The sequence below is a fragment of the Rhinolophus hipposideros genome (genome assembly GCF_964194185.1).
Source record: "Rhinolophus hipposideros genome assembly, chromosome: 8".
NCBI classification, from domain to species: Eukaryota; Metazoa; Chordata; class Mammalia; order Chiroptera; family Rhinolophidae; genus Rhinolophus; species Rhinolophus hipposideros.
In genome coordinates, this window is record NC_138054.1 from 25,191,210 (window position 1) to 25,205,264 (window position 14,055).

At 44.5% G+C, this 14,055-nt stretch overlaps 1 protein-coding gene across 2 annotated transcripts in view; it reads left to right on the forward strand.

Annotated features, from left to right (window-relative positions):
- BCAR3 (BCAR3 adaptor protein, NSP family member) overlaps nt 1-14,055 on the forward strand; it is a 184,311-nt gene that overhangs the window by 80,300 nt on the left and 89,956 nt on the right. Inside the window, exons 1-2 of one of the 2 annotated variants that reach the window (XM_081056767.1) lie at nt 3,734-4,103; nt 12,387-12,714. In XM_081056767.1, the coding sequence (XP_080912893.1) occupies nt 12,398-12,714 (317 nt within the window). In that variant the 5' untranslated portion in view covers nt 3,734-4,103; nt 12,387-12,397. Of the gene's footprint in view, nt 1-3,733; nt 4,104-12,386; nt 12,715-14,055 lie in introns of those variants that run through there. The other variant, XM_081056768.1, reaches the window with a different exon arrangement.

Genomic DNA, 14,055 nt, shown 5'->3' on the forward strand with positions numbered 1-14,055 from the left:
TGAAGTGGGGTGCAGTAATAGTACCAGCTCATGGCTTAAAGCTTGTAAAGCACTTAGTAGATTGTGTGTGGCTGGTTGTTATTCCTAAACCAATTGTAGCTACTGTTATGGTCATTGTTATCATTGGTAATTATTAACTCTTGCCAATTAGTCCTTGATAATAACTTCGGTCATTTTAGTCCTTCCATTCCCACCATCACCAGCTAATCAAAGCCCTTGTCATGTGACAATTACTAGTCTTGTAATCAGTGTCCTCTCTGCCTTGGCTCTCACATCTCTATTTCATTCTACAAAGCTTCTAGAATGAGCTTCCTAAAATGACAGTGCTTTGCATATATCACCTCTGTTCTTTGATGTTATCATTGAAAAAAATATTTGCAGCTCATATCACAAAGAGCTGAGCTTCCTAATGTGGAAGGAGGTCCTAGAAAATTGATACTAAAATATCTTACAAATGGATAGAAAAATGGAAGTACAAATTCCAAAAAGAAAAACACAAATGGCTGTTAAACATGAAAAGATGAGCAGCCTCAGTTATTATAAGAGAAATGCAAATTTAAATTGCACTAAAATTCATATTTTACTCATCAGGTTGACAAAAACTCAAAAGTTTAATGACACATTCTTGCCAGCATGGGGAAATAGGCATTTTCTTACATTGCTGGGGAATCGAAATTGGTGCAATCCCTAAAGAAGGCAATTTGGTGTTACTTAACAAAATTACAAAAGCATATACCCTTGACTCAGCAATTTTACCTCTGGAAATTTATCTTACAGGTATACTTGCACATATCAATGATATATGTACATGATTATTCCCTGTAATGTTGTTTGTAGTAGGAAGTGATTGGAAATAATCTAAATGTCCATCAATAGGGCACTGATTGAATAAATTGTGATACATCTCTTCAATACTATGCACCAATATGGAAAAATCTCCAAGGCATAGTAAGTGAAAAAAAAGCAAAGTATAGGACTGTAGGTATAGTATGTTACTTTTTGTGTAGGGATGGGGGATAACACACACGCTGAAAAAAACTCTGGTAGGCATATACAATATTAATAGCAGTAGATATCTATGGTGGGAGGGGCACTGGGCAAATGGGGGACAGAGTTAAGAAGAAGACTTTTCACTGTATACTATTATATTTATATTTTAATTTGTGAACCATGCAAATATTCCTTAATCAAAAGATTGATTCAGTCCACTGAACTTTGGTTAAAATACCTGATTCTGGTTTGGCTAAATTTCTGACTCAGCTTCTCACTAGCTACGGATCTTGGCCCATGGTACACATGCAACGAATATTTGTTGAATGGATTTATGGTTGAAGTTACTTAACCTTTCTGAGTCTGTTTCTTCCCATATAAATGGACATAAAGATGCTTCTTATCTCCCAGGGGTATTGTGATGACAAGTGATAGAATAGGTCATCAATTCTAGTAAGAGTTAATGATAACTACTATATGCTAGGCACTTTCACATCCCTTACTTCCTTGACTCCTCAGAATAAATCCTCAGATTTATTCACTCATTCACTTATGAGGAAATGGAGGGACTAAGAGGAACAGTGACTTGCCCAAGGCCTCTCTGTGTGTTGTGTTCTGGTCTTTCTTTATTGTTACTTCCCCATGATGCACCACGCCATAGAAACTTTACATAGAGTAGGTGCTCAGGGAATTTTGAAAATCAAGAAAAACCAAAATAAGTTTTACCACTGTTCTCAGTGATACTCCAGAGCAGCAGAAAGTCGGTAAATGCATTTATGATAATTCAGTTTGGAAATATACCAGCTAGTCTGTTTGACATTCAAAGAAGTAAACGCTTTGGGAAATGCTTTGGGAAAACGCTTTGGGAAAATCCAACAAAAATAAAAAGTTTGTGCTTCTAATGAGGTAGGGAAGATAACAACCACCCCACAAAACACCCATAAGTAAAATGTAGAAACTCATTCTTAAGGGTGCTGCACTTAGAATGTTGCAGACTTGCTAATAGCTCTTTTTTAGGGGGATGAAAATGATATAAAATATACCCAACATGGCACAATTTTAAAACATTTTTACTGGAGTAAAACATACACGCAGAGCAGTGCACAAACCAATTAATTTTTATAAAGTGAGGGACAGTTAATGTTTATAAAATAGGACATATCTAGGTCAAGAAAAAGCACACAAGCATACATTGTTTTATTGCATGTTGTTTTACAAATTGAAGACAAGACCCTCTATCAGCAAAAAGACGGTGACTCGCTTTATTGCAATACTCACTTTATTGCGGCGGTCTGGAACCGAACCTGCAACATCTCCAAGGTACACCAACAGTACCAGCACCAACAGCCCACCCCCTGTGGGCTCCCTTTCCATCACTACCCACTCCTCAACATATCACTATCTTCACCTTTAACATCAGATACTGTCTGTATCCTTTGTGCCCAGCTTTTTCCCTCAACATCGTATTTGTGAGAGTTATGCAACTTGTTGAGTGTAGATGTATTAATAGTTCATTCATTCTTATTACGATACAGTTTTCCACAGTTTATTTCTCTTCCATTGATGGACGTTTGGGTTGTTTCTTGGGGGGCAGTTATAAAGAGAGATGCTATAAACATTTTTGAACACGTCTGTGGTAAATCTGTGACCCATCTCTGTGAGGCGTATACCTAGGGATGACATGGCTGGGTCCCAGGCTACTGTTAATTTAGTAGATAATGCCAAACAAGTTTCAAAAGTTCTCTGATTTTAGCCGTTCTGGTGTGTGTGAAGAGAGATTGCAACTTCAATTTGCATTTCTGGGATGATTAATAATTGAGAACTTTTTCATGTTTGTTGGCTTTTTTTGAGAAATACCTATTGAAATAATCTGCCAATTTTCAATCGGATTTTCTGCTTTTTTCTTGCCGATTTATAAGAGTTCTTTATACATTCTGTATACAAGTCCTTTTTTTTGATATATGTGTTGCAGTTATCTTCTCTCACTCTGTGGCTTGCCCCATTGCTAATGGTGTCTTTTGATGAACAGGAGCTCTTAATCTTACTATTGTCCAGTGATCACTTCTTCCATTATAGTTAGCACTGTATGTGCTTAAGAAGTCTGTACGTACCTCAGGGTCATGAAGAATCTTTTTTTTATGTTTACTTTGGATAGTTTTATTGTTTCACCTTTTACGTGTATTCATAGATTTAAAATCTATCTGGAATTGATTTTTTGGTATGGTACGAGGTAGGGGTCAAGGTCCTTTTTCCCCCATGTTGATCCAGCATCATTTACTGACAAGACAGACGGCCCTTCCCCAGTGCGTCACAGAAGCATCTTCGACATAAATCAAGGACCATATCATGTAGATCTCCTTCTGCACTCTCTATTCTATTGGTCATTTTGTCTGTCCTTGCTGCCAGTTACTATTTCTGCAGTTTTATAATAGGTGCCGCTATCTGATAGTGTAAGTCCTCCAGTTGGCTCCCATTTTTCATCCCACCCAGCCTTCTAGTTACTGACGTGCTACTTTTACCTCCCACTTTGCTTTCAATATGTCCAGGCAGGTGTGATGGATTTGCCTGTTTTCATGGCTTGGTTATTTGTGGTTACCTGGATCTTTGTCCCATCAAAGCCCTTTAAACTGAAAGCCAGCCAGGAGTCTGCAGTTGAGCAAAGCCGATCTGCTGGGTAATTAAATAACGCGGGGAAGGGGGAGGAGTGGATTAGGTGGGGTTGTCTCTCGAGAGGAGTATTAGTGAGGAAGGGGTCGATCGATGTTTGAGGATAGTCTTTTCGGGGAGATAAGAGGAGAGCCAAACTAAAATCGGAGCAGAGGAGTGCAAAGCGAGGTCACCGCATGTAAATGTCGCGGGGGGTTCCGCCAGGCGGTGCGAATCGGCTGGCCGGGGTGGGGCCGCGGAGCCTCCAACCACCAGTTGAGGGCCCGAGTGCGCGCCGGTGGCTCAGAGCCGCGCTCGCCTCTGCCAGGGCCGGAGCCGCGCGCGGGCATCTGGCGGGCGCACCCTGCCGACCATGAGCGGCCCCGGCTCCGGGAGCAGCGGCGGCGCGGGGCCCTCTGTGCGGAGCCTCTGAGCCCCAGCCGCAGAGCCGCGCGCCGCGCGTGGAGGTGAGTTTCCACCCGGCGCCGCGCGTCCCGCGGGGTGGCTGAGCCTCCCGGGGCGCCTCGGCTTCTCCCTCCCCACGGAGCACGGGCCGGGAAAGTTTCTGAGAAAGTTAGGCGGCAGGGAAAGCTGGGGAGGCGGCGCCCTCCCCAGCCCCCGCCGCAGAGTCGCCGTTTGGGGACCGCAGCGGCTGGAGCGGCTGCACGGGACGTGCGCCCCGGGGCCTCCGAGCCGGCTGGGGTTTCCCCGACGCGGCCTGCGGCGACAGGCGCCCAGCGACGTCCGGGCGCATCTCCGCTCCTGCTCGCGAGCGGCATCTTCCCTGGCCCCCGTCCCCCTCTGTCCCGAAGCCGGCGGGGTCAGGGGGCGCGAGGGCCGAAGGGCTGCGCTGGGGGCCCCGGGCTCGGAGCAGGAGGGTTTCCCCACTCATCGCTTGGAAAGTTTGCAGAGAGAGCGAAGGAGCCTGCCTGCCGTGTAACTGTTGACAACATCTCCCTCCCGCTCCGCCTTTGTTGAGAAAGAATGAATAGTTGGTTGTGTGAAGGCAGAGAAGGGGGGGGCGGTGGGGGGACAGACGGACGGACAGACGGACGGACGGACGGTGGGCGCGACAGGAAAGGGGTACATCTCAGACCGTCTGTCCTTACCGGCCGAGGCTGCCACCCCTTAAAGGGTGATCAGGTGCAGACATTCATCCGGGAAAGCTCTAGTGGGCTCCGAGGTAGTTGGCGAGGCGGCGTGTTCCGTGGGGGACCACGGTGGGTCGTGGCTGGGGTGTGGGGGAGCGCGGGGGTGGACAACTCTGTTTTGGGTGTTGACTCACTTGAAGCAGGGCGCGCCGGGGAAAGACCGGTTGCCTAACTTCGTGTCTGCTTTCGCCTAAAGCCATTAGCTGAGATAGAAACTAGAGCCAGGCATTGGGAGATTCTTTTAAACCTGGACTCGTATCCCCCAAGGCTACGCACAGCTCTCCAAGGAAAATACGTTGGCGGAGGAAGGTCAGTGTGAGAGCGGATAATCTCCCTGCGTGTTGCCAAGGACCGGGGCGAGACCCGGGAAGCCGAGGGGGGCCTGGCGCTGGGGGCGGGGCTGGCCGAGTGGGCTCCGCGGGGCGAGGGGCCGCCGACTGCACAGTGGGCAGGCCGCAGGCCTGGCGGCTGCACGCGACTGTGCAAGGGGACGGGCAACGGAGTATAACGAAAACAACTTGCCATGCCAGGGGCTCCCTCGCTCCCACCCCACTCTAACTTTCTCTAAACCGCTGCTGACATTTCTAGGATGACTAACCAAGATCTCAATCTCCCTTATTCATATAGAAAGGACTGCTTGTCAAATGGATGCTAATCTTAAGAACCTTATCATGTAAATCCTGTTCTGTGTTGCTTGAAATACAATCCATGGAAGAATTATTCATACTTCAATCATTTGGCTAGACTTCATAAGTTTACTTCAAAAATAAAGGGATACCCTTAATTTTTAGACCCAAGTAAAACTTCATTCTAAGTTAATAAGCCAATTTGATGTGTGCCATCTCCTCTCCCTGTCTGACGCTGCAGAGAAGACATAAAAGTACTTATCTAAATTGCCAATTCTCTGCTGTGGTCATAATGGGGCAGTAGAAGCAGTTACATTTCCAGAGTTTAAAATATTATGGAAAGTTCTGAAAGCCCACAGCACATGACCATCTGAGTTTGACTTCAAAATATCTCATTTCAGCAATAAAATAGACAAAGCCAAGCCAGTGGGCTGCTTATTTCTGCCTTGACTTCCGTGGGATCATCAGTTTTTTTGAGACATTCTGGTAAAGCAAGAGAGTCATACTGCTACTCACAAGCGTTTCCAAGCAGAGCCACTGACCAGAGTCAAGAAGGCAGCACCTAAGTCAGAAATTTGTCAGGCTTGCTCTTGTCCCTATTGAGATTTCAGCTTTTTGAATGCTCACATTGGTTTTATATTCATATCAAGATATAGAGTCTTTGGCCTTTGTACAGTCATACAGCAGTTTACCAACAGTGAGGTGTTCTGGGAAATGCATCGTTAGGTGATTTCATCATTATGCGAACATCATAGAGGCACTTACACAAATCTGGATGGAATAGCCTACTACACACCTAGGCAATGTGGTACATTGCCTATTGCTCCTAAGGTACAGGCCTGTACAGCATGTTACTGTACTGAATAGGCAATTCAAATAGTAAGTATTTGTGTATCTAAACACAGAAAAGTTACAGTGAAAAATACAGTGTAAAAGATAAAAAATGGCACGCCTGCACAGGGTACTTACCATTAATGGAGTTTGCAGGACAGGAAGTTGTTCTGGCTGAGTCAGTGAGTGAGTGGGGAGTGAATGTGAAGGCCTAGGATGTTACTGCACACTACTGTAGACTTTATAAACACTGTATACTTAGGCTACAATAAATTTATAAAACAACTCGAGATTAAATCAAACACAAGAGAAAATAATGCAATTAAGAGATGGGGTAAACACGAGATGTATGCTGCTGATGTAACGTGGCATACGGTTTTACAGCAAATTGGTTTTGTTATAAGTAGAAAGAGTACACTCTAGAATAAGGACAAAAAGTATAGTAAATATACAAACCAGTGGCATAGTGGTTTATTGTCATTATTAAGTATTATGTACTGTACCTCATTGTATGCACTATACTTTTGTACAACTGACAGCATAGTGGGTTTGTTTACACCTGCATTACCACAAACACATAACATAGTGTGTTACAATGGCGATGACATCACTAGGTGATAAAATTTTTCAACTCCATTATAATCTTATGGTATCACTGTCATTTATGCAGTCCATCATTGACCGAAATGTCATTATGCAGCGCATAACTATATATTTCAAGATCTGGCATTAGACTGAGTCAGGACACTATGTCTGTTTACCTGCACAGTAGAGAGAGATGAAGTCTGAAGGCCAAAGTCTCACCTGAGTTTTTTCTTTTAAAGACTGCATACGTGCTCACTTGGTGTGCCTGTGGGTGTATATCTGTGTCTACGTCTTACTTGGTTTGGTGCATTTATATCTATTGCTTTAGGTTAAAACATGTCCCTCCTCATCCTTCCTGGCTGCAGTCTTCCCCAGAAGCAGTGATTTCATTTGAGAACTCTTGGAATCGAGGTACAATGACAAGCAAGACAGACATTTTCCCTACCCTGCTTAGAGGAGACGTGCTATTTATTGAGTGCGTGCTGTATGTCCAGGGCTTTCCATGCAATCACATTACTTTTCAGAACAACCTCAGGCAATAGGTATTGTCAATTCATTTTTACAAACGAGAAACTGACTGCCAGAGAGGTTGAGTAACTTGACCCAGGCCATAGAGTTAGTAAGTCAATGACAGAGTAGTTGAACTTCTAAGTGTTTGACTCCAAAGCCTAGGCTCTGAGACCATGTCTAATTTTAAAACATTAAATAATACATAAAAAGTACATGAGGGCTAGGCACATCAAGACAGAAACATCTGCAAGTGAAGAAAAGATGGGAGCCAGAGACTGGAGACTTGGGTTTAGTCTCCACAGTGCTCTTCTAAGCACGTATTCCCACCTAGGGACTTTGTATTTACAGAATCCCCTGCCTGGAACTCCATTCTGATCTTCTGTTGATTGATTCCATCTTTTTTTTTTTTTTTTCAGATCTCATGTCATTATTACCTCTTCAGAGAGGCCTTCCCAGACCACCATAATCTAAAATAGCCCTCCATCCCCCCAGTCAGTATGTTCTATCATTGCCTCGCATTTTGTGTTCTTTAGTGCCCTTCCTACGGGGCTATGACTGAGCTTGTTTTCTTGTCTGTGTCAGTTGGACTCCTCCATCACAGTGTAGGTCCCATGAGAGTAGGACCTTGTTTGGTTTATTATATCCTCAGCCCTGGCACATTGTAAACCCTCAGAGAATATATGTTGAATGAATGAATATTTATATTTCTTATCTGGAAAAAGGAAGGGGCTTGATTCTCTGAGATCCCATCTACATATAACATGTCGAGGTTCTGCCTAGTGGTCAAATGTGTAAGTGGCTTCTCCGTCAAATGGAAAGTACTTACTTTGAACCTGGAGTCCAACTATACACCATGCACTTCCATCCTATGGATTTTCCCTGGGCTCCAGGAGTCTAGAAAACTTAAAAGTAAATAAAGCTCAAGTAGGAAGTAGAGCTGCCCAAAAGGTTGTAAATGAGTTCCTTCCACCTATAGCTCCCCCTTTCATCCCCTGCCCCACCTTTATTTTATTTTATTTTATTTTATTTTATTTTATTTTATTTTAAGTTTTGTCTCTGGGCTGGGCCTATGTCCCTCACCAGTGGACCGATTCAAGCTTGACACAGGGTCCAGGGTTGAGCCAATCTTTCCAAATCACTAGACATAGGACAAAGCTGTATTTTAATGGGGAAGAGTTCCAATTTAGAGACACCCGCTTGTAGAGGAGAGCCTGGCCCGCATATTTCCAATTTGGCTGCAGCTGAGAACTTTCTGGAAACTTCAACTTGCATGATCTTCTCCCTCTAGTTATAAACTCTGCTTCACTTCCTTCAGGTTCGCATCCCTTCCTCAGGGAAGCCTTTCCTGGACACTAGATTAATCTAGATCTTGGTCCCCACTCTGTGTGCTCCCATAGCAATGGGAATCACCAAACTGTGGGCATGACTTACTGTCTGCTTCCTTCATAGAGTAGTAACCTCCTGAGGACAGTTATTTGACACTGTCCCTACACCCAGCTCAGTGTCTGCCACATAGAAGGCCCTCCTTAAATGAGTGTTGAATAGAAGAATGAATGCTCTATTGATAAATGATACTTCCTCATTGTCATTCTCTTCCATTACCCAGGTAAACAAATCGTAGTGTAAGTTGCTCTGTACCAAAGAGACGCACTTATCCAGTAGTTGTCAGTCCTGCCTCCAACGTTGGACAATACTGGGGCCCTTTAACCAGACTGCTGTCTGGGTCCTGCCCACCGAGATTCTGATTTCATTGGTCTGGATGGTGGCTTGGCTGTGGGGATTTTAAAAGCTTTCCGGAGGCTTCTTAATGTTCAGCCAGGTTGAGAACCACCATTTAAAGTTTTCAGAACTCATTCCTTGCTTTGGTCCTTCTAGACTTGAAGCGGCCATGGTGAGAGAAAGTAGGGATATAATTCACAGATTTATGGTTCCTGACAGTTTAAGAGGTACTTTCACATATATGATCACATCTGATAATAACAAGCTAAAGGATCTACTCTCTGGTTTAAATATTCCCTTTATGTTGATGACTCTTAAAAATCTACGTCTTATTCGGGCTCCTAACTGCACACACCAGTATCTAACCTCCTAGACCAAACTGTCCTACTGGTACCTCACATCCAACAGCTCCTGTGGGGAGCTTCTTACTCACCTTCCTGCAGGTGTGTCACAGCACTACTTCTACAGCACTACAGTACGTCTCACACTACTCAGTGTTACAGCATCACACCGTCCCATGGCTGTGACCCTGTCCTTTCAGCCAGAGGCCTCGAGCTCCTAGCTCTTCCCTCTGTCCCTCCTTCTCCCCCCCCCCACCCCTCAACCACCACTGCCCCAGGTCAAGTTCTTCATTGTTCTTTGCTGGTTTCTTGCCATCAGCCTGTCTGACCTCTGTGCCTCCCTTCTCTGCCCTCCAGAAGTACCAGAGTTACCTACCTGGGCACAGACGGGATTCTGTCCCTTCTTTCCAGATCTTCCCCAGCACTTACAGTCAGGCCCAGACACTTTAAGACTTTGTGATCTGATCCTAAGCTGTGCTTATTCCAGAAAATGCTTCCCGACCTCTCCATTCCAGCCGCATTGCACAATCTGCAGTTTCCTCAGCCTAGGGGGCACCTCCCTGCCTTTATGCATCTGCCATTAAGGCGTCATCCTGGAAGGCTTTTCCTTACAGTTTTCCACCTTTCAAAATCTTTCATCGCCAGTGATGCCCTCTCTGAGATCCTTCTTGAATCCTTTGGTCAAACTTAATTGTTCTTTTCTCTAGAATGTTAAGGGCCCCTATTGAGGAGTCCCTGTCGATGGTCCCTATCACAGAGTGCATAGTCAGGGATTGGGGCTTAGGACTTTTTGTTTCTTTGCTTACCTGATATGGAGTAGACACTTAAATGTTTTGAATTGAAAGTAGAGGGCAGGTGTAAACATCGCTCAATATCAGAGAAGAAACTGAGGTAACTTGCTGAAGGGCATTCTAAAACACTTAGGCTCAATCTTGAAATCTAGATAGATCTGGGATAAGCAGAGAGGAAACAGGCTGCTTGGAGACACTGGAGCCAGGGTAACTTTTGCCCATCATACTAGCCTAGAGATAGAATTGATCAACCTTGTGGCCCTTTGTACACAAAGAGCCTCTGTGGGGTGCTCTGGGCCTCCCTACAAGGTTCTTTGAAATGATCCAGGATTGTCAATGGAGAAAGAAGGTGCTGATAGCTTGAACAGGTGAGAGTTCACAGCTGTGGGGGTTGGGGGGTATGTAGGGTGAGGAATCCTAGTCAGCTTACATCATTGGTGGTCAGGCAGGGAGGGCTAGGGAGTTTGGTTTCTTTTTTAATAACAATGATTAACGTTGAGCAAGTGCTGACAGTGTGCCAGGTACTGGTCAGACCCGGGAGGGGCCCACACGGGAAGGGCCCGCACAGCCCTATTGTTCTCACCCTCTGTGAGCCAGGCCTTCTGTGTGGTCCCAGTTAGACACGGAGCAGACAAGCCCCAGAATTACCAGGTTTGACAAAGAACTGAGGACAGGGTTAGGATTATATACCTTGAATGAAGGGTCTCCTTCCACCCAGCCCCCAGCACTTGTGTGTTTCTCTCTGTTGCACGTAGAAGCAGTGGATCCAGTTGTTTTTGTTGTCAGTTGTTTCCTTTGCACACTCTGCTGTCTTTATCCTGGTTCTACCTCTTGCACTATAAGCTTCTGGAGGGCGGTGTTCTTCTTGGGCGTCTCCAAGCCACGTCCCCGAGTCCCCCAGTTCTTTTGTGGAACTCACTCTGCAGGGGTGCTATGAAGTGAGGATTTTCACTCAGAGCCACTCTCTTTGCAGTGGAAAGGGTGGTCTGTGTGAAACGGGGGCTGCAGGGTATGAGAGCAGACAGCAGAGCAAAGGCAAGTTCTGCTCTCCAGCCTTGAGGAAGCCCATGCACTGCACTTAGCTATGCTGCTGTGTTGTCCAGACCAGTCTGCTACTATGACTAGTAGGATATATTCTAGGTCCCTGTGTCTCCAGGGACTAGCCCTCATTTTTATTCAGGCTCGTGTTTATTTTCCTCTATAGATGTTGGCCTTAACAATGTCATATAATTTGGTTTAGATCAAAACCAGCGTTTGTAATGGGGATTTTAGGGGTGCCGACTTTTCTCAGTGTGAACATTTCTACTAGTGGTCCAAGCTGGAGACAATTGTTGGGGCTACTTTTGCACACAACCTCAGGTGCCATTTTCTTTTTCTTTCCATGCCCCCGCCCCTTTTGTTTTTTTTTCTTCTTTCTCGTCCCTTTCCACTCTTCCCTGATTATGGAAGCTCCTGTATGCACGGCCTAACCCTAATGGTGACAGGCAGATTCCTGATCCCTCTGGGGGACAGTGTACACGGAGCACCCATCTCAGCGACTTTTCTCTGCAGCTGAGCCCACTGATATATGGAGAAGTGGCCCACCTCCTGACCCCTGACCCTAGCCTGTCTTCGTTAATTAGAGCACAATGATTTATTTATAAGCACCAAGTCTTTGCCAGAAAAACTGCCCTGTTGCCCTGGGTAGCACAACTGAGGGGCTGGCTGGCACTGAAGGCCTTCTAGCAGCTAAGGAATTCCAATCATCTCCGCCTGTTCTTATCATTTACAGGGTGGTAGAAATCCGTGAGCTGGTTATCTAGCATATTTATAACATTTTCTCTGCACTTATTACTGAAATTTTGAGTCCCTCCTCAGTAATCCTTTTTGTTAGTCGTGCTTTTCCGTCAGCTTCAGTCACCTGAAATAGTAAAACAGCTCATGTGCCTCCAAAGTCTCTGAAGTGTGTTTGCCCTTTTCCATTGGTGGATCGGCGGCCAACCCAGGAGCACTCCTCTGTAATATCAGAAAAAGGAGATGAGTAAACTTCCTGTTTGTGTTAGATTTCACTAGTGATGCCAATCAGTGTTTGTCTTTTAACGCTCCGTGAACAATTTCTGTTGATAAGAGGTATATTTCCATTTCCCTTTGTAAGGAGGAATTCGCTCCTTGTGATTATCTTAGAGTTATACCTTCACTGTTTTCATTCCCCTTTAGAGGTGAGAATCATGGCTGCGGGAAAATTTGCAAGCCTTCCCAGAAATATGCCAGTGAATCACCAGCTCCCCCTGGCCTCGTCCATGGACCTTCTGAGCAGCAATTCACCTCTCGTTGATCGTCATCCAGATGCCTATCAAGACGTGTCCATACACGGCACCCTTCCACGAAAGAAGAAAGGGCCTCCTCCCATAAGGTCCTGTGATAACTTCAGTCACATGGGTACCCTTCCTCATTCCAAACCCCCACGGCAGAACTCACCTCTGACCCAGGACATCATCCAGGAGCACCCAGTGCAAGACCAGAAAGGCGAAACCTTCACCTCCAGGTAAACCTTTTTAATTTCATGAGGAAAAATGACTTGTCTTAAAGGGCTTTTTAACAACGTTGTTTTTTTGGGGAAAATGTCAAACATGTACAAAGTAGAGCAAATCATTTAATTAATTTCCGAGGACCCATCGCCCAGCTTCAACAGTTATCCCCACAGGGCCAGTTCTGCTTTGTCTATTCTCCTGCCTACTTTCCTTCCTCTAGTATTATTTTGAAGCAAATTTCAGACTTTATTTTATCTGTAAATATTTTGGTATGTGTCTTTCAAAGGTAAGGAGTCTTATTTAAAAATATATAACCATCGTATAAAAAACTATAACACTTTAAAAGAGAATCATTTCTTAATATCATCCAATATTTGAGAGTTATTTTCAAAGCCAACTTCTGATATCATTAAGTCCCTCAAAAAGAATTTGTTTTTTATCGTGACATCAGATTCTAAACTACATCCATCCAATTCTATAGCTATGCCAGGATGTCTATAAATTAGGACCTGTATCTCCTTGTATTTAGTCGTAACATGCTAAAATAAAATTTTGTATGGACACATCATCGGCTTCAGAATATAATAGAATTGATTTCTCCTTCTATCCACCACGGATCTGGGTAAATACACCTATGGCTGTAAAGGGTTCTTTTCTGGGTTTGTGAACGAACTGGCTGTGATTAGTTTCTGCTTATTACAGCTGGTTTAGAAACTTTGCACTCCTTTTCCTGTTGGGGAAGGTCAGCAACTTGTGATGCTATCGGGCAAAGATGGGGGTGATTTCTTTTGTTGTACTCCTGGTGTGTCTCTTTTGGTCAAACCCTATAGCAAAGAAAGCCACTTTGATCCTGGCTCATTTATTTGTTCAATATCTGTATATTGAGCACTAACATTAATTAGAGTACACTGATTTTATAAGCAGCAGTGCGTCACCTGAAAAATTCTGCTCAGTTCCTCTGAGTAAACTGAAGGGCTAGTCCAACATTGAAGACATTCTAGCAGCCAAATCATTCCAGTAATCTGCTCTTGCCCTTTTACTGGGTGGAGAAATATGTGAACTAACAGGATAGCAATAGAACATCTGAAACAGTGTCCTCCCAGAGCTAATATTCTAGTGAAGGACTCGGGTAATAAATTAAAGTAGATAAACAAGATGATTACAGATTACAGTAAGTGTTATAGAGGAAATAGAGTGATATGCTGGAGATTTATTGCGGTTTTTACCTTTTCGATAGGGTGGACAGGTCTCTGAGGAGATGATATTTAAGCTAAGACCTGCATAATGAGAGAAGATAGCATGGAAGAACCAGTGCAAGGCTGTTCCAGGCATAGGGAGAGCAAGTACAAAGAACT